The sequence below is a fragment of the Pleurodeles waltl genome, chromosome 12, assembly GCF_031143425.1.
Source record: "Pleurodeles waltl isolate 20211129_DDA chromosome 12, aPleWal1.hap1.20221129, whole genome shotgun sequence".
In the NCBI taxonomy this organism is placed as follows: Eukaryota; Metazoa; Chordata; class Amphibia; order Caudata; family Salamandridae; genus Pleurodeles; species Pleurodeles waltl.
This window is the reverse complement of record NC_090451.1, coordinates 532,127,293-532,146,696: the sequence shown is the minus strand read 5'-3', so window position 1 is coordinate 532,146,696 and position 19,404 is coordinate 532,127,293. Positions and strand designations below refer to the sequence as shown.

Here is a 19,404-nt window from a genome sequence, read left to right as displayed (position 1 = left end):
TGCTGCCTAAGGCCTTCAAGAGAGGGACAGGTTTCTTGTCCCTTACACAGCTCCTCCCTGGAGGGTCCCCCTGGGCCTAAGAGCTCAACCTGGTAAGGTTCAAGCTCCAAAGGCTCAGTTCCCTCAGAGGGCAGAACTTCTTCCTGAGAAGAGAGGTTCCCTTTCTTTTGCTGTGTTGCAGTGGGTTTCCCAACTGACTTTCCTTTCCTCTTGGTAGGCTGGGCCATTCTTCCAGACTCCAGCTCTACTTGTTCACCCTGTGCCTTGCATTGTGCTCTGGTTTTCACACACACCAGTTCAGGGATACCCAGCATTGCTGCATGGGTTTTTAGTTCTACCTCAGCCCATGCTGAGGACTCCAGGTCATTTCCAAGCAGACAGTCCACTGGGATATTTGAGGAGACCACCACCTGTTTCAGGCCATTGACCCCTCCCCATTCTAAAGTAACCATTGCCATGGGATGTACTTTTCTCTGATTGTCAGCGTTGGTGACTGTGTAAGTTTTTCCAGTCAGGTATTGGCCAGGGGAAACCAGTTTCTCTGTCACCATGGTGACACTGGCACCTGTATCCCTCAGGCCCTCTATTCTAGTCCCATTAATTAAGAGTTGCTGTCTGTATTTTTGCATGTTAGGCGGCCAGACAGCTAGTGTGGCTAAATCCACCCCACCCTCAGAAACTAGAGTAGCTTCAGTGTGGACCCTGATTTGCTCTGGGCACACTGTTGATCCCACTTGGAGACTAGCCATACCAGTGTTACCTGGATGGGAGTTTGGAGTGGAACCTTTCTTGGGACAGGCCTTGTCTCCAGTTTGGTGTCCATGCTGTTTACAGCTATGACACCAGGCCTTTTTGGGATCAAAGTTTTTACCCTTGTACCCATTGTTTTGTGAAGAGGCTCTGGGCCCACCCTCCTGTGCAGGTTTTTGGGGGCCTGTAGAAGACTCTTTACTATTTTTAGTTTTGGTTGTCTCATCACCCTTCCCCTGGGGAGTCTTTGTGACCCCTTTCTTTTGGTCACCCCCTGTTGAAGTCTTGGACACCCTTGTCTTGACCCAATGGTCCGCCTTCTTTCCCAATTCTTGGGGAGAAATTGGTCCTAGGTCTACCAGATGCTGATGCAGTTTATCATTGAAACAATTACTTAACAGGTGTTCTTTCACAAATAAATTGTACAGCCCATCATAATTACTTACACCACTGCCTTGAATCCAACCATCTAGTGTTTTCACTGAGTAGTCAACAAAGTCAACCCAGGTCTGGCTCGAGGATTTTTGAGCCCCCCTGAACCTAATCCTGTACTCCTCAGTGGAGAATCCAAAGCCCTCAATCAGGGTACCCTTCATGAGGTCATAAGATTCTGCATCTTGTCCAGAGAGTGTGAGGAGTCTATCCCTACACTTTCCTGTGAACATTTCCCAAAGGAGAGCACCCCAGTGAGATCTGTTCACTTTTCTGGTTACACAAGCCCTCTCAAAAGCTGTGAACCATTTGGTGATGTCATCACCATCTTCATATTTAGTTACAATCCCTTTAGGGATTTTCAACATGTCAGGAGAATCTCTGACCCTATTTATGTTGCTGCCACCATTGATGGGTCCTAGGCCCATCTCTTGTCTTTCCCTCTCTATGGCTAGGATCTGTCTTTCCAAAGCCAATCTTTTGGCCATCCTGGCTAACTGGATGTCCTCTTCACTGGGGCTATCCTCAGTGATTTCAGAGGTGTTGGTCTCTCCTGTGAGGGAACCAGCATCTCTGACTATTATTTTTGGAGTCAGGGTTTGAGGGACCCTGTTCTCCCTAGATAGGACTGGTAGGGGGGAATTGTCCTCCAAGTCACTATCCTCTTCCTCTGAGTTGCCACCCTCAGAGGGGTTGGCCTTTTCAAACTCTGCCAAAAGCTCCTGGAGCTGTATTTTGGTAGGTTTGGGGCCCATTGTTATTTTCTTTATTTTACAGAGTGATCTTAGCTCCCTCATCTTAAGATGGAGGTAAGGTGTGGTGTCGAGTTCCACCACAGTCACATCTGTGCTAGACATTTTGCTTCTAAAAGTTGGAATACTTTTTAAGAATCTACAACTGGTTCTAGAATCTAATTCAAACTTTTACAAACTTTTAAACTCTAAAAGAAATGCTAAACAGGATCTAACACAAGGCCCTAGCAGGTCTTTTAAGAATTTAGAAAACTTTTCAAATTGCAAAAATCAATTTCTAATGACAATTTTGGAATTTGTCGTGTGATCAGGTATTGGCTGAGTAGTCCAGCAAATGCAAAGTCTTGTACCCCACCGCTGATCCACCAATGTAGGAAGTTGGCTCTGTATGTGCTATTTCAAAGTAAGGAATAGCATGCACAGAGTCCAAGGGTTCCCCTTAGAGGTAAAATAGTGGTAAAAATAGATAATACTAATGCTCTATTTTGTGGTAGTGTGGTCGAGCAGTAGGCTTATCCAAGGAGTAGTGTTAAGCATTTGTTGCACATACACATAGACAATAAATGAGGTACACACACTCAGAGACAAATCCAGCCAATAGGTTTTTATATAGAAAAATATCTTTTCTTAGTTTATTTTAAGAACCACAGGTTCAAATTCTACATGTAATATCTCATTCGAAAGGTATTGCAGGTAAGTACTTTAGGAACTTCCAATCATCAAAATTGCATGTATACTTTTCAAGTTATTGACAAATAGCTGTTTTAAAAGTGGACACTTAGTGCAATTTTCACAGTTCCTGGGGGAGGTAAGTTTTGGTTAGTTTTACCAGGTAAGTAAGACACTTACAGGGTTCAGTTCTTGGTCCAAGGTAGCCCACCGTTGGGGGTTCAGAGCAACCCCAAAGTCACCACACCAGCAGCTCAGGGCCGGTCAGGTGCAGAGTTCAAAGTGGTGCCCAAAACACATAGGCTAGAATGGAGAGAAGGGGGTGCCCCGGTTCCGGTCTGCTTGCAGGTAAGTACCCGCGTCTTCGGAGGGCAGACCAGGGGGGTTTTGTAGGGCACCGGGGGGGGCACAAGTCCACACAGAAATTTCACCCTCAGCAGCGCGGGGGCGGCCGGGTGCAGTGTAGAAACAAGCGTCGGGTTTTCAATGTTAGTCTATGAGAGATCTCGGGATCTCTTCAGCGCTGCAGGCAGGCAAGGGGGGGATTCCTCGGGGAAACCTCCACTTGGGCAAGGGAGAGGGACTCCTGGGGGTCACTTCTCCAGTGAAAGTCCGGTCCTTCAGGTCCTGGGGGCTGCGGGTGCAGGGTCTCTCCCAGGCGTCGGGACTTTAGGTTCAAAGAGTCGCGGTCAGGGGAAGCCTCGGGATTCCCTCTGCAGGCGGCGCTGTGGGGGCTCAGGGGGGACAGGTTTTGGTACTCACAGTATCAGAGTAGTCCTGGGGTCCCTCCTGAGGTGTTGGATCGCCACCAGCCGAGTCGGGGTCGCCGGGTGCAGTGTTGCAAGCCTCACGCTTCTTGCGGGGAGCTTGCAGGGTTCTTTAAAGCTGCTGGAAACAAAGTTGCAGCTTTTCTTGGAGCAGGTCCGCTGTCCTCGGGAGTTTCTTGTCTTTTCGAAGCAGGGGCAGTCCTCAGAGGATGTCTAGGTCGCTGGTCCCTTTGGAAGGCGTCGCTGGAGCAGGATCTTTGGAAGGCAGGAGACAGGCCGGTGAGTTTCTGGAGCCAAGGCAGTTGTCGTCTTCTGGTCTTCCGCTGCAGGGGTTTTCAGCTGGGCCGTCCTTCTTCTTGTAGTTGCAGGAATCTAATTTTCTAGGGTTCAGGGTAGCCCTTAAATACTAAATTTAAGGGCGTGTTTAGGTCTGGGGGGTTAGTAGCCAATGGCTACTAGCCCTGAGGGTGGGTACACCCTTTTTGTGCCTCCTCCCAAGGGGAGGGGGTCACAATCCTAACCCTATTGGGGGAATCCTCCATCTGCAAGATGGAGGATTTCTAAAAGTTAGAGTCACTTCAGCTCAGGACACCTTAGGGGCTGTCCTGACTGGCCAGTGACTCCTCCTTGTTTTTCTCATTATTTTCTCCGGCCTTGCCGCCAAAAGTGGGGCCTGGCCGGAGGGGGGCGGGCAACTCCACTAGCTGGAGTGTCCTGCTGGGTTGGCACAAAGGAGGTGAGCCTTTGAGGCTCACCGCCAGGTGTGACAATTCCTGCCTGGGAGAGGTGTTAGCATCTCCACCCAGTGTAGGCTTTGTTACTGGCCTCAGAGTGACAAAGGCACTCTCCCCATGGGGCCAGCAACATGTCTCGGTTTGTGGCAGGCTGCTAAAACTAGTCAGCCTACACAGATAGTCGGTTAAGTTTCAGGGGGCACCTCTAAGGTGCCCTCTGTGGTGTATTTTACAATAAAATGTACACTGGCATCAGTGTGCATTTATTGTGCTGAGAAGTTTGATACCAAACTTCCCAGTTTTCAGTGTAGCCATTATGGTGCTGTGGAGTTCGTGTTTGACAAACTCCCAGACCATATACTCTTATGGCTACCCTGCACTTACAATGTCTAAGGTTTTGTCTAGACACTGTAGGGGTACCATGCTCATGCACTGGTACCCTCACCTATGGTATAGTGCACCCTGCCTTAGGGCTGTAAGGCCTGCTAGAGGGGTGGCTTACCTATACTGCATAGGCAGTGAGAGGCTGGCATGGCACCCTGAGGGGAGTGCCATGTCGACTTACTCGTTTTGTCCTCACTAGCACACACAAGCTGGCAAGCAGTGTGTCTGTGCTGAGTGAGAGGTCTCCAGGGTGGCATAAGACATGCTGCAGCCCTTAGAGACCTTCCTTGGCATCAGGGCCCTTGGTACTAGTAGTACCAGTTACAAGGGACTTATCTGGATGCCAGGGTCTGCCAATTGTGGATACAAAAGTACAGGTTAGGGAAAGAACACTGGTGCTGGGGCCTGGTTAGCAGGCCTCAGCACACTTTCAATTGTAAACATAGCATCAGCAAAGGCAAAAAGTCAGGGGGCAACCATGCCAAGGAGGCATTTCCTTACAGTAGATCTGAGGAAAGGTGGCAAAATAAAGGAATTGCTATAGTAGGGATTGAAATGGCAAGTATTCAAGCCCTACTATAGTAGTAGCCCTGTGAATAACCAGAGAGGCTTTTATCGGAGCTCTTACAGAATGAGATTGGTGCCATAATTTGTCACCGCACTACATGACACCAAAAGGACAAGTAGATTTTTTTTACAGGACAAGTAGATTTAAGAAGCAACCTGTCCCATGGACAAGTAGATATTTTGTTAACTTCCACACCCCTGCAAGTTCAAACAGCGTTAACATATGAACACAAGTATTACTCTAACTGCAGAGAATGCCCTTACATGATCCATAATGTGGTACTGTAAACTGGTAGCCGAAGGGTTTGTGCTGGAGGGGTTTGGGCCTACTTGTCCTAAGGAAAAAATAAACATGAAAACATGTAGTGCTTGACCTGAAAATGTCCTGCGTGTCAGAATATAAGAATTCCACATCCCTGATAGTATTACATAATACAATTTGCTATTTCTAGGCATGTTAACATTCTTTTAAAAGGGTTCACATCATTTGTACCAATTGAGCACCCAAGTGCAACAATAGGCAAACTGAACGGTGAACAGTTAACCATTGCAAAGGGCTTTCCTCTGTGCTGCTCACATGCTGACATATTTAAAAAAAAAAAAATTGATCCAATTGAGCGAAAAACACATTGTTTTGTTAAAATCTGCAAATATGCCACAGACTGTGGCAAATACAGCAAATCCAGAATTATAAGGAAAACACCACTGCTGCAGAACTTCATTATTCCAGTAGCCCTGAGCGTACTGCATGTATGATGTAAGCTGTGCTGTTTTACTCATGTGCAGTAGTTATAAAACATGTATTTAACTGTGTCCAGAACACAAGGCATTAAATCTGGGCAGTGAGATAGAATTACACTAAATAAACCTTATCTGTATAGCTGCAGTTGGTTTCTGCTTTAAAGTGGTTCAAGAATGGAATCTGTGAGGCTTTACTGATTATATTAAGTGAGTTATGCCACATTATGGTAATAACTCCTTGGCACAATAGTAGTAAATGTGTGGTCAATTTGCTGGTATTTTTGTTCCAAGTAACATATTATTTGGACACATTTATTTTCACTGGGGTGGCAAAATTACTGCCAGTTTCACTTACACTGGGTGCACATGGTAGGTGTGATGTAGAGAAATAGCCCATTATTTCATAGGATAGTGTATTTTCATGTTCTTTTGAATAGCATGTCCCTGTTTGCCATCTTTGCTGCACTGAAAGTTAGTGTTGTTTTCTCCATTCCACTTGAATGATGCTTCCATGTTTTATAGTTGCACATTTTGGTTGCCCATATTAATTTCACTATTTATTTGAGTGTTAATAAGATTACATTTTTATTACTTTGCTAAAATAACTAATGCTGCTACCCTCATCCTGAGATATAGTTCATGTTAAAGTTTATTTTAGTAAAGGTTAAATCAGTACGTTTTGGAACAGTTGTACTCCTGAGGTGTTGCTTTAAAATTGGCATGGAAAACTCTTTCTGCCTATCTAAGCCTTGATAATAATAGTTAGTAGTAATGGGGCTGTTACTTTTTTGTGTGTGGGGGGGGGGTGCTGTTCATTAAGTTGGGGCCTGACCGTCTTTGATTATTGTAATTTCAGGACATATTTTGGATATGATAATTCTATTGCTTAGTTTTTCATTTGTGGTTGACACATGTCTGCTCAAGACACAAAAAGGTGTTGCTTTTTAGATCTCAGCTTTCTAAAAGTTGTAGCGAAATATCTACTGGGAGAATCCTTAGATGTCCCAGTCATAGCCGAAAATAGGGTCCAAATACTATTAATTGCCGATGCTGCAGTATTAGTGGTGCAAACAGAGAACGCAACCCATAGGATGTTAATGCGGTTTGTAGAGTACTCTCAAAGGAAATCTCTGACCATTAACTGCACCAAAACAAAGAGCATGGTCCTGAGCCCATCCCCCAGCTTTAAGCGTAAGCGACCGATAGAAGATGAACCCATCTAGACTGTCGAGCAGTTTGATTATCTGGGGATACAGTTCAATGAGAAACTGCAATATAAGAGCCACGTACAGAAGGCAACTGCAGTCTATTCTAAAGTTTAGAGGCAAGGCAGGTGCTAAGAGCATTGGTATCATCCTGCAATCTTACAAACAAAAAGCAATAGCAGTGACACTATACGGCTCTGGGGCTTTGAGAATCTACACCTGCTGCAGGTGGTCGAGAAGAACTTCTTAAGATACTTGTTGAGAGTGGGTCCGAGCACATCCCTGTTTGCACTTTATGCAGGGCTTAGCTTTACCCCGATAGTGGAGGTAGCACCCCTTAAGCCAGTGCTTTATTGGGTTAGGTTGTTAGGAATCCTATGGCTGCAACCTCCCGAAAAACCTTGGAAGGTGCCGTACATGGCAGTGGCCATGGTAGAAGCTCTAAGCAGACTTATGTAAAGAACACTCTAAACGAGTTGCAACTGGGGTTCCTTTGGTCTGACCTGATTAAAGTTAATAAGTATACTGCTGACTTGATCAAAGAATGCTATGAAGGATACATGCAGGGGAGGAAGCGTTCTACTTTAAGGCCAAGAATCATATTGGGCAACTATTTTAGCATTGATCACAGCCCATCCTGCAAATTTTATTTGGACTTTAGCTACCCTGAGCACAAATGCATATTATCAGACTGGGCACCATGTCGATCAGGGAATACCTAGCTAGATGCTACAGGCTCAAAGTGGATACTCTATATTGTGATTGGAAATTTGGTTGAAAGGGTAATTTATTGTAGTTTCTGGTGCTTAAACACTATCCCTCACACAGGAGATGGCTTTTGCGACTTTTTAGTTTATACGAGTTAAAAAATGTCAGGCAGGCACTGCAGTTCTGTCTTAGAACAGATGACAGGTATATCATGAACATCATTGTCTCGTACCTATGGGCGCCTGGCCATGCTTGCAGGAGCTCCCAGCTACTTTAGGAGTTTTACCCCGCTTAAGTTGGCACACCTAGAAGGAGGGTTAGCTGCTGTGCACGTCCTCCACACGTTTTTATGTATCCGCCTTCTTTTTGTTGTTGTTGGTGTTTTTTTCTTTTTTTTTTTTTTTACACGAGGGTGCTTGCTGCATGGCTGTCATCTCTGAAACAATTGCTGTTATGATACTTGTTAACAATCTGTTTACTGGCCAGTATCTCAAATGTTTTTATTTCATGCATATGCACATATTAGTTATTAGTTTTAACTGGGATTAGTATGGAGTGTTCCATCCATGCTTTAAATGCATGTTCTGGTTGTAGGGTGTTACTCTCAGCTGATGTGTATACATCCACTATTTTATTATGAGCTTAGGTTGACAACCCATGCATCTATTTGTAATTTTTATAGGTTTTATGTCTCAATGCATTCTGTATTGGTGTATTAATGAATTGTTTTTATTTTGTTGCAAGGCTAAGAGCTGAAACAACAATCGTAATTGATTTGAAATCTCAGATGTATGGTTACTTGGTGTTTGGGTATTCTTTAAACCCCCTATTTTTTATTTTTTTTTGTCACAGGCTTTCGTGTCATCTGATGACCTTTTAAGAAGTGCTAGTACAGCCTGATAAGACGTCTTTGCCGCTGCCATGTTCCTTTATAACCTGACATTGCAGAGAGCCACAGGCATTAGCTATGCAATCCATGGGAATTTTTCAGGTAAGTGCTCATGTTGTCACCAGTAGTGCTTCAGTTTCGGGCTGTCCATTTGCTTTCTGTAAGTAAAAGCCTCTTTTTGTGTGGCCATCCCCAAGGTTTTTACACTGATGGTGCTGGTATTTCAACGCAGAGTGTGCACTGAGGCCTGATAACCAGACCTCAGTGCCCTGACCCTAAAGTGAATGTGAAATAGGCTATACTTAATTGGAAGTGGTTAACTTACCTGTAGGGCATGTAAGTTAGAGGGCTTCCCTAGGGTTTGCAGCACAGATTGTGACACCCTGGCAATCCCCCAAGTAAAACAAGTTTCCCAATCCGCCACTGCAGATTGGTAGAGCAGTTGTGCACCTCTAGCCCAACTTTAATATGGGAAGCAATGGCAAAGCCACCACTTCCCCTGGACTTGTGTGTAAAAAGTAATCACTGGCAGGCCTCTTGAAGCCTACAGGCAATGTGCAACATATGACACAGGCAGGATGTGTATTTTACATGCCATTCCAGGCCAATAGGTTTTTGTATAGAAAAATATATTTTCTTAGTTTATTTTACGAACCACAAGTTCAAGATTTACATGTAATACTTTAAATGAAAGGTATTGGAGGTAGGTACTTTAGGAACTTTGAATTAGCAAAATAGCATATACAGTTTTCACATAAATGACATGTAGCTATTTTAAAATTAGACACAGTGCAATTTTCAACAGTTCCTGGGGAAAGTAAGAGTTTGTTAGTTTTTGCAGGTAAGTAAACCACCTACGGGGTTCAAGTTTGGGTCCAAGGTAGCCCACCGTTGGGGGTTCAGAGCAACCCCAAAGTTACCACACCAGCAGCTCTGACCGGTCAGGTGCAGAGGTCAAAGTGGTGCCCAAAACGCATAGGCTTCAATGGGGAAGGGGGTGCCCCGGTTCCAGTCTGCCAGCAGGTAAGTACCTGCGTCTTTGGAGGGCAGGCTAGGGGGGTTTTGTAGGGCACGGGGGGGACACAAGTTAGCACAGGAAGTACACCCTCAGCAGCACTGGGGCGGCCGGGTGCAGTGTGCAAACACGTCGAGTTTCCAGTGTAAATCAATGGGAGACCAAGGGGTCTCTTCAGCGATGCAGGCAAGGGGGGGGCTCCTCGGGGTAGCCACCAACTGGGCAAGGGAGAGGGCCTCCTGGGGGTCACTCCTGCACTGAAGTTCCGATCTTTCAGGTCCTGGGGGCTGCAGGTGCAGAGTCTTTTCCAGGCGTCGGGATCTGGGAGTCAGGCAGTCGCGGTCAGGGGGAGCCTCGGGATTCCCTCTGCAGGCTTCGCTGTGGGGGCTCAGGGGGGACAAATCTGGCTACTCACGGTCTCGTTGTCGCCGGGGAGTCCTCCCTGAAGTGTTGTTTCTCCACAAGTCGAGCCGGGGGCGTCGGGTGCAGAGTAGCAAGTCTCACGCTTCCGGTGGGAAACGTAGTTGTCTTGAAGTTGCTTCTTTGGAAACAAAGTTGCAGTCTTGAATGAACAGGGCCGCTGTTCTCTGGAGTTTCTTGGTCCTTCTAGAGCAGGGCAGTCCTCTGAGGATTCAGAGGTCGCTGGTCCTGGGGAAAGCGTTGCTGGAGCAGTGTCTTTAGAAGGGAGGGAGACATGCCGGTAGAGCTGGGGCCAAAGCAGTTGGTGTCTCCGTCTTCTCTGCAGGGTTTTTCAGCTTAGCAGTCCTCTTCTTCTTAGGTTGCAGGAGTCTGAGTTCCTAGGTTCAGGGGAGCCCCTAAATACAGAATTTAGGGGCGTGTTTAGGTCAGGGAGGGCAGTAGCCAATGGCTACTAGCCCTGAGGGTGGCTACACCCTCTTTGAGCCTCCTCCCAAGGGGAGGGGGTCACATTCCTATCCCTATTGGGGGGGGATCCTCCGTCTGCAAGATGGAGGATTCCTAAAAGTCAGTCACTTCAGCTCAGGTTGCCTTAGGGGCTGTCCTGACTGGTCAGTGACTCCTCCTTGTTTTTCTCATTATCTCCTCCGGCCTTGCCGCCAAAGGTGGGGCCGTGGCCGGAGGGGGCGGGCAACTCCACTAGCTGGAATGCCCTGTGGTGCTGGAACAAAGGGGGTGAGCCTTTGAGGCTCACTGCCAGGTGTTACAGCTCCTGCAAGGGGGAGGTGATAAGCATCTCCACCCAGTGCAGGCTTTGTTACTAGCCACAGAGTGACAAAGGCACTCTCCCCATGTGGCCAGCAACATGTCTCTAGTGTGGCAGGCTGCTAAAACCAGTCAGCCTACACGGGTAGTTGGTTAAGGTTTCAGGGGGCACCTCTAAGGTGCCCTCTGGGGTGTAGTTTACAATAAAATGTACACTGGCATCAGTGTGCATTTATTGTGCTGAGAAGTTTGATACCAAACTTCCCAGTTTTCAGTGTAGCCATTATGGTGCTGTGGAGTTCGTGTATGACAGACTCCCAAACCATATACTCTTATGGCTACCCTGCACTTATAATGTCTAAGGTTTGGCTTAGACACTGTAGGGGCACAGTGCTCATGCACTGGTGCCCTCACCTATGGTATAGTGCACCCTGCCTTAGGGCTGAAAGGCCTGCTAGGGGGGTGACTTATCTATACTGCATAGGCAGTGTGAGGTTGGCATGGCACCCTGAGGGGAGTGCCATGTCGACTTAATAGTTTTGTCCTCACCAGCACACACAAGCTGGCAAGCAGTGTGTCTGTGCTGAGTGAGGGGTCCCCAGGGTGGCATAAGATATGCTGCAGCCCTTAGAGACCTTCCCTGGCATCAGGGCCCTTGGTACCAGGGGTACCAGTTACAAGGGACTTACCTGGATGCCAGGGTGTGCCAATTGTGAAATCAAAAGTACAGGTTAGGGAAAGAACACTGGTGCTGGGGCCTGGTTAGCAGGCCTCAGCACACTTTCAAATCAAAGCATAGCATCAGCAAAGGTAAAAAGTCAGGGGGTAACCATGCCAAGGAGGCATTTCCTTACATCTTGCCTTAGCTGTAATGACACTTGCTGACGGGGCATTAGTCATATGCTGCATGCACCTTGGCCGCTTGTTCCGCTGGCTTGGGAAAAAACCTACTGCCCCTTCCATCCCCCAATGGTTCGCCCGCCTATGGCATGTGATGACAATAGAACAACTCTCCCACAATCTCACTCACACCAAACGCAAGTTTGAAAAGATCTGGCGGCCATTACTTCAGTACATGGCACAGTTAGAATTTACTTGCTTTAACATGCCAAGACCCAGAGCTTTAGTTATTTTACTGGACACCCACCGTCCTCACGCCCCAGTGACTCCGCTTATTTTGGCTTGCCCCTCCCATGCCTTTTTGACAAGCACTACATTTGCTGCCCTCATACAGGACACTATCTTACTTTTTCAACTTTGCTTAAAGCCTTCAACCAGGAGTTGTTATATTTTGTTCTGTTTTATTGTTTATTTTCTGTATATTGTGATGTGACATGGCTTACTCTGGGTGACTCCTCACTGCTGTTCATTGAGGTATGTGCGATTCACTGCTCTTTTGCACTCCTGTTTACACTTCTACCAACTCCATGCTACGCCTATTATTGTGTTGGTCATCTGTAACGTGCTGGTCTTTGGCATTCATGCTGCCTTCTGTTGTAAGTTTCCTAGGAAAAACTTTCTAATAAACAGATTGAGTAAAAAAAAAATAGTTTGGACCACTTTTACCCCTTGGCCTTAACATTTAACAGAAGTTTCAGAACTCTCTACAAAGTTATGGATAATTGGGTTCTGGTCCTGTTTGTAAGGTTGCTGATTCTTTGTGAAGGTATGTTGTTAACAGCACTACATGAGTGTTTTGTCCTCATTGGGGAAAAAAACATTTTGGTATTGGATATCACAAAAGAAGAAACTCTTATATTGTATTCTTTCATCATAGGAACCAAACTGCAAGAAATTGTTGTGTCCCGTGGAAAGATATTGGAACTCCTGCGTCCTGATGCCAACACGGGGAAGGTGCACACACTGCTCACAGTTGAGGTGTTTGGGATCATCCGCTCCCTCATGGCCTTCCGTCTTACAGGTGGAACCAAGGATTACATTGTGGTAGGCAGCGACTCTGGCCGTATTGTGATCCTTGAGTATCAACCTTCCAAAAACATCTTTGAGAAAATCCATCAGGAGACGTTTGGCAAGAGTGGATGCCGCAGGATTGTTCCTGGCCAATTCTTAGCAGTCGACCCAAAGGGCAGAGCAGTAATGATCAGTAAGTTGCCTATACCTTTCTCAGCATTCATTGTTTGTTTTCATTTGCAGCATCATCAATGGGTGATGATACTCCAGATACTGTTTAAGTGTTTTCTTGGGATTACCATGAAAAATACATGCATAACCACTGGTTTTCCAGGGCTGCCTGTTGTACTCCGGTTGGATAATCTGGTTAGTCCCTTTGGCAGTTCACTGCCCAGTGTGGTGAAGTTTAGCAGTTACAGCTTTCACTAGGTGTTAGAGTATCTGATAGTTTAGGGTACAGTGAGTAAGGCATGATAAACTATTTGGCCCAGCCAATGCTAAAACGTCAGAGGATGATCACTGTTATCACCAGCTACAAATAAAATACATTCACAAAAATAAAAAGGGTTGGCGCACTCTGGGGCTGAGAACCAACAGCAAACTTATTTAAATCACTTAAGTATTCAGCACCAGTATTAAAGTATCTAAGCTGCTGAGCCTATTGTAGGAAATGCATCTCTTGCAGTGGCTTACGCCTCATTCCTCAACTGGTATTTATAACTCCAGGAGACCTCTCAAACTGCATTTGCATGAACGCCTTAAATATGGTGACTGTTTAATTCTGATTGACATTGTTGACTATTTAATGATTTCACAGTGAAATGACTGTGAAAGTGTGCCAGTGGCATAAAGGTCAGACAACTTGTAGGATACTGTGTGGCTTTATTCAAAGTATCCGAGGCATTCATGTGAGTCTATATGTAAATGCTCGATAGTAGTAAATCCAGTTGTCTTCTTATCACAAGATAATCCCAATACAATACATAACAGTCCACAGCCAACAGTTTGGATCAAATCTCCTTGTTGTTTATTAAAAAATGAAGCACATAAAGAAATCCAAGAGTCAACTGCCAACGTGTTTCGTCGTGCGATAATTGTTGCAAATAACTTCATCAGGGTGTTAACAACAAGTTCCAAAATCTAGTAATTCAAAAATACTGAAAGACCTTTTTGCCGAATCGCGGCCTACAAACCACTGCCGAATATCTTCATGTGTAGTATCAAACAATCTGTCCGAAGGGGGAGTATTTCTTAACACTCCTTCCACGCGTGTCCGCGAGGGTCGGTCCTTCCACGCGTGTTGCTGAAAGTTTGGCTATAGGTCTCCTAGTGCAACCTTAAATATCTATAAAATTGCAACCAACCTATGTGATACTAAACTATTTTGACACAGTTATTATTAAAAGTAAGCTTTCTAAGATGCCCCTAAATTGTAATTTAAAGCCCTCAAGACCCTGTGTGTAATGGGTGAAAGTGAAGCATGCAAAATTATCAGGTTCACCTGACCCTGCACTATTCTCATTTCATATTCTATGGTACCTTTTTACTGTTACAAAAACCCGCTTGAGAAGAAGTCACTTTTTCTCCTAGATGGCTTGGGAAGTTGGTACAGAGAACATTTTTCTGCAATCTAACACAATGGTGACTATAGGTTTTTGGTAGATACACTTCAATAATGAGTTATGTTTCTTAAAGCTAATGTGTACTTGAAGCAAAACAGTAACTGAATCATTATGTGCAAGGCTGTCTCTCTTTCAGTGATTGGAATGTTAACCGCTATGCTGGTTAGTTGTGATACAGCTCTCCTGGAAGAACATATCATCACTAAGAAGGCAGGGTAAAGGTCCTTATCTGTCTGATCCCTTGGAATGTGAAGGAAGGGAAGTGTTCAGGGACAGTACACAGTACCTGCCACTCGTTTACTACGCCTTACCTAATGTACCGTATTTATCCTAAACAGTGACCTGGTGTCCGTTTTCTTTTTGCAGTGACCTGTTCCCGAGCAGGCTGCCTCCCCTCACCTCAGATGGGACATGGCCTCAAAACCACCTATGTTTAGCTTTCTAGGAGATGGAATGGAAAGTTTCTCATTTTAACAGGCTCACCCCTTGAAGGGCATGGAGTGCTCCACAAAGAGGCAGGGAGATTGCTATTTTGGAGGGCCCATAGAATAAAGATTTCTGGTAAGCACCAAAGAGTAGCCCAGCCTGAAATGTAACTCGCCCTGACATTATACCATCATGCCTGTGTGAGGAAGAACAGTTTGATGGTTGCTTTTTTGTTTTGGTACAAGAGTGGGCTGTGGTAGTTGAGATTTGTAATGCACATAGGCCCCTACAGCTATTTTGGCAGTTCTTCAAAAATCATAAGTCCTGCTTTATTTCCCCATTTTTTTTTTTTTCTCTTTTTTGGTCCTATTTTAATAATTAAATTATTTTTGCTAAATTTGTTTGAGAATTTTACCGCTTCCGTTCTTTAATGGTGGTTTGGTGCAGCTCAAATCCTTGTAACCTGTTGCCTTATGACATTGATGTCAGGCTTCAGTCCAAGTTTTCTGACTGAAACTATATTCTGCCTGACAAGACCCTAGATTACTGCTTTGGTGAAAACCCTCCCACAGTACTAATTTAATCTCTTACACCAGTGTTATCCTAAAGGAGAGTATGAGTATTTTCAGAGGTCATGTCTTGTCAGGTCTTAAAATGATGTTTGTAAACACTGTTAGTCACTGGGAAGGAAGTGCCATACTGAGATGTTCACCATAGCATGCTTTCCGTGATATGTCTGGCTTTCTCAAACATCCCCCTGATCCAAAAAAAACAACGCCTCCATAGCCACTCCAAAGAATAGTCTTAAGGTGTTCTTAATTAAACAGGCCTAAACGGGGTTCTGGTAGCCTGTGTCTAATCTGGAACACAGTTCTGAGTGAAACCAATTAAATGCCCAGATGGTGTTGCAGCTTTCACAAGGGAAAAATACATTGTAGGGATTACACATGGAATAAGAGGTTTCGGGCGCTGCATACCTCCCTAAGATGTGTATCTCCCTGCAGTTTATGGACATGACAGCTTACATACCCTTGTACTGCTCCCTCACTCTAAAATAAAAATAAAAAAAACACTAAAACTGTGTTTTACTGTTTACTGCATGGAGGTCGCCATCCTTTTTGTTTGTCCAGTGCAAGTTTCCTTTGTTGATGGCTATGTCCTAGCAAAATGGCCTTTCTACTTGGGAAAGGATGGAAACGATATACATCCACATGTTGATGAATCCCACCTGGCCTGATCCAACAAATCTGAAGCTTAGGGCATACCAGCCTTATTCAGAGAGAGCTTAACATTTTAAACAACTTAAAACTTTGGCTGGCTCATTATGTATTGCCCGTAGGTTTTTTTTGTGTTTTTTTCCAGTTAGATCGTTGCTTGTTCCCTTGAGCCATTACATTTTACATCACATGGACTTTATTCACCTCTGTTCTAGATGGACATTTGTCTGATTCAGAACATATGCTGGTGAACGTCAATGCTTAGAGTTGTGGAAGACCTTGGTGCTGTGATCGAAGGGTTAGAAGTGGTTCGTAGGTACTCCCATCTGAAGTGGAAGCCTACTCCTGACCGGTAAGATCTGAACTTGGTCCAGTTCACTGACAAGTCTATTTGGGGATTCCCTTGAGAAACCAAGACTGAATAATAAGTATCTCTGATTTCTGCAGCCCAGGTGGCTTGGAGAACAAGGCAAATACCACGGATTGTCTTATTCATTGTCTGTCCAATAGCTGGCGAAAGCCTATATCTGCCCCTTCTTAGTCCCAGTGTAATATGAAGGTCTTACACATTCACAGCTCCGATTCCATACAAGTTCGGTCTTCTAGCCCATGCTACACATATATATCCCCTGTAATTCATGCTTCGTTGTTTAACACTGAGGCCCACCATTTTTGTAGGCGCCTCAATGATTATTTGTTTATTTTATTTTTTTGGTTAGACAGTTTACAGAAAGCAACATTTCAACAAACAGTATCTATGGCATGTTTGGTGCAAGTCTCTAATATGAAACCGTAGCCACATACACACAATACATTGTTCAGCTATACCCGCAGATAAACAGTTCAATGCAAAGCAGTACTGATTCTTGATCAAAGCTTTCATTCAATCACTGGCAGATAACGGTCACCTTGTGCCTCTCAGCCATGCTTTGGCAAACAAACCATTTCAGTAATGGGGAGACATTAAGTGTAGAAGACTTCTCCTTTGTATTCTCCTTGCTCCCCATATCTTTTACACACAGACCCTGTATTCATACATCAGCTTTTCCACTTACCAGTTGTAGGAAGCTCTGGCCTGGTGTGTGGTGGTTACCTTTGGTACTTACCTTATACCAGGTCCAGGTATCCCCTATAAGCTAGGCTCTCTAGAGGAGCTGTGGATGAGCAGCCAAGACTTATCTAGGAAACCTGCAAAGCTCATGCAATACAGCTGTAGTCACACAGCACTTACACACGAAGGAAAAAACTTAGTTGTACAAAAATAAAGGTACTTTATTTTTGGAACAAATCACAAAATACTAGATGGGTAACTCACCCTTAGGATAAGTAATGCACTAAAAGTATACACTAGTAATCCGACACATGCAAAGAAAAGGTTAGAAAACAGTGCAAATAGCAATAACCAATAGTGACCCTAGGGGGAGCACAAACCATACACTAAAAAAAATGGAATGCAAACAAGGTACCCCCACCTAGGTAAGTAAAATGTGTTGAGGGGAGCTGGGAGTACTACAAAACCACAGAGGTAAGTAACGCAGTACCACCCCCCCCCACCCGCCTCCCCCACCAGAAATGCAGGAGTAAAACACTGGATTTTCCCCAAACCACCCAAAAGGAGGAAAACAAGAAAAAGAAGACACCCAGACAAGACTGCAAGAAAACCAGGGGTGGGTTCCTGAAGAAAGAATACCGGTGGAGAGAGGGGACCAAGTCCAGGAGTCACAGTGGAGCCCAGGAGGAATAGGAGCTACTACCCACCGAGCTGTGGATGCCGGAGTTGGTCGACGATGATGAACAGGTCAGCACTGCAGTCCTGGGGCGGGAGAAGAGTTCCTGATGGATGCAGATGATGTCCCACGCTGGAAGGAAAATTGCAGACTGGTGTCTGTGCAGGAATTCCACCAACAAGCCCTTGGCAAAGGCAAACTTGCTGTTCGTGGAAATGGCGCAGGAGGACTACACCTGGGGGGTTTGGGGGGGGGGGGGGGAGGGGGGGGTCCTTCACAGAGAGTCCACAGGAGCAGAGGCAGCACCCACAGGAGTCCCACAGGATGGGAACCCAGGAGTTGCAGAAGAAACCCACAGATTTCTACAAAAGAGGATCCCACGCTGCAGGAGAACCACGCAGGAGGCTGTGCTTTGAAGGATTGAGTGCTGGGGGCTGGAGCTACTGCCCTCTCCCAAAGGAAATCATTTGTTCTGCCTTCCTGGGCTTGATCAGATCAAGCAGAAGAAGGGCAGAAACCTGTCTGAGGTGTGGCAGCAGCCTGGCTGCACGGAAAACCCTGCAAGACTGGTGGGAGCAATGCTGTGGGTCCTTTAATGAGCCCCCAAAGTGCATGAAATCATACTTTGGGGTATGATTCATACATGTTTTATACCAAACATGCCCAGGTTCGGAGTTACCATTATGTAGCTGGACATAGGTAGTGACCTATATCCAGTACACACGTAAAATGGCGTTGCTGCATTCACAAAATCCAGGAAAATTGATCTGGAGCTTGTGGGTGCACCTTTGTTAGTGTGGAGGGGGGGCCCTCACACACCGGCACCTGCATCCTGCCCTCTGGGCTGAGAGGGCCTACTATAGGGGTGACTTATTGTGACCTATAGTGAAAATGGGTACAGCTTTCAGTTGACTGTGACTATCACCCGTAGTACCCTGAATATGTATTAATGTTCTGCATAATCGAATACTTTTTCTGCATTGAGTGACCAGCCTGCATGCAGGCCTTTTAAGATCCTTGCATACCAAATTCCGTTATGGAGTTGTTGAAGATTTATACTTGTAATCCTGGCAGCAGCGGGATCCATGTTTACCTAATTTGATAACTCCATACAGGATAGTTCCTATTAAACATGTTACCTTCCTCTCAGTCTTTGCTGAAAAGCTGTTGCAGCCGAGGACCAAACGGGTGTCTGCCGTTTAAGCGTTGTCTCAGGACTACACCTAAATGACCTGCTTTGTAATTTGGTTATGGTTTATTGGTTCTACCAGATTACTTTTGTCGATGCCCGATATTTTTGACATGTCTAACCTATTAGATCACTTGACCATGTATCACAGTTTTATATGCCTCCTTTGTCTAGATTCCAAAGTCAATCATTCTCCTCAAAATAATGCATTGTCCTTATTAGGAGGCTTTTCACAATCGCCTCCCAAGCATCCACTTTCAACAGCTCACCCCTGTCTCAAGCCCACTGCTCCATCATTACTTGTTCAGATGAATGGCCCAAGATACCCTGTGCTGAACATTCTACGGGTTTAGCAGTGGGTATATGTTTAGCCGGTAGTCTAGGCTCCTCTGTGCACTTTGGAGTGGTAGGTAGTGTCTTTGAACCATAGCATGTATTCTGTCTGTATTGAGACCATATGCCCTGGTGAAGCTTGCCAGATTAGTGGATTGCACCAAGGTCGTCATCCTAGATTCCG

The 19,404-nt window shown here is 45.3% G+C and overlaps 1 protein-coding gene across 5 annotated transcripts in view; it reads left to right on the top strand.

Annotated features, from left to right (window-relative positions):
* The window catches only part of SF3B3 (splicing factor 3b subunit 3), a 342,606-nt gene that overhangs the window by 29,796 nt on the left and 293,406 nt on the right, over window positions 1-19,404 (top strand). For 3 of the 5 annotated variants that reach the window (XM_069217510.1, XM_069217511.1, XM_069217512.1), the window contains exons 2-3: window positions 8,562-8,700; window positions 12,573-12,899. In XM_069217510.1, coding sequence (XP_069073611.1) covers window positions 8,631-8,700; window positions 12,573-12,899 — 397 coding nt within the window. In that variant the 5' untranslated portion in view covers window positions 8,562-8,630. Of the gene's footprint in view, window positions 1-8,561; window positions 8,701-12,572; window positions 12,900-16,186; window positions 16,324-19,404 lie in introns of all 5 variants that reach the window. The other 2 variants (XM_069217514.1, XM_069217513.1) reach the window with 1 other exon arrangement.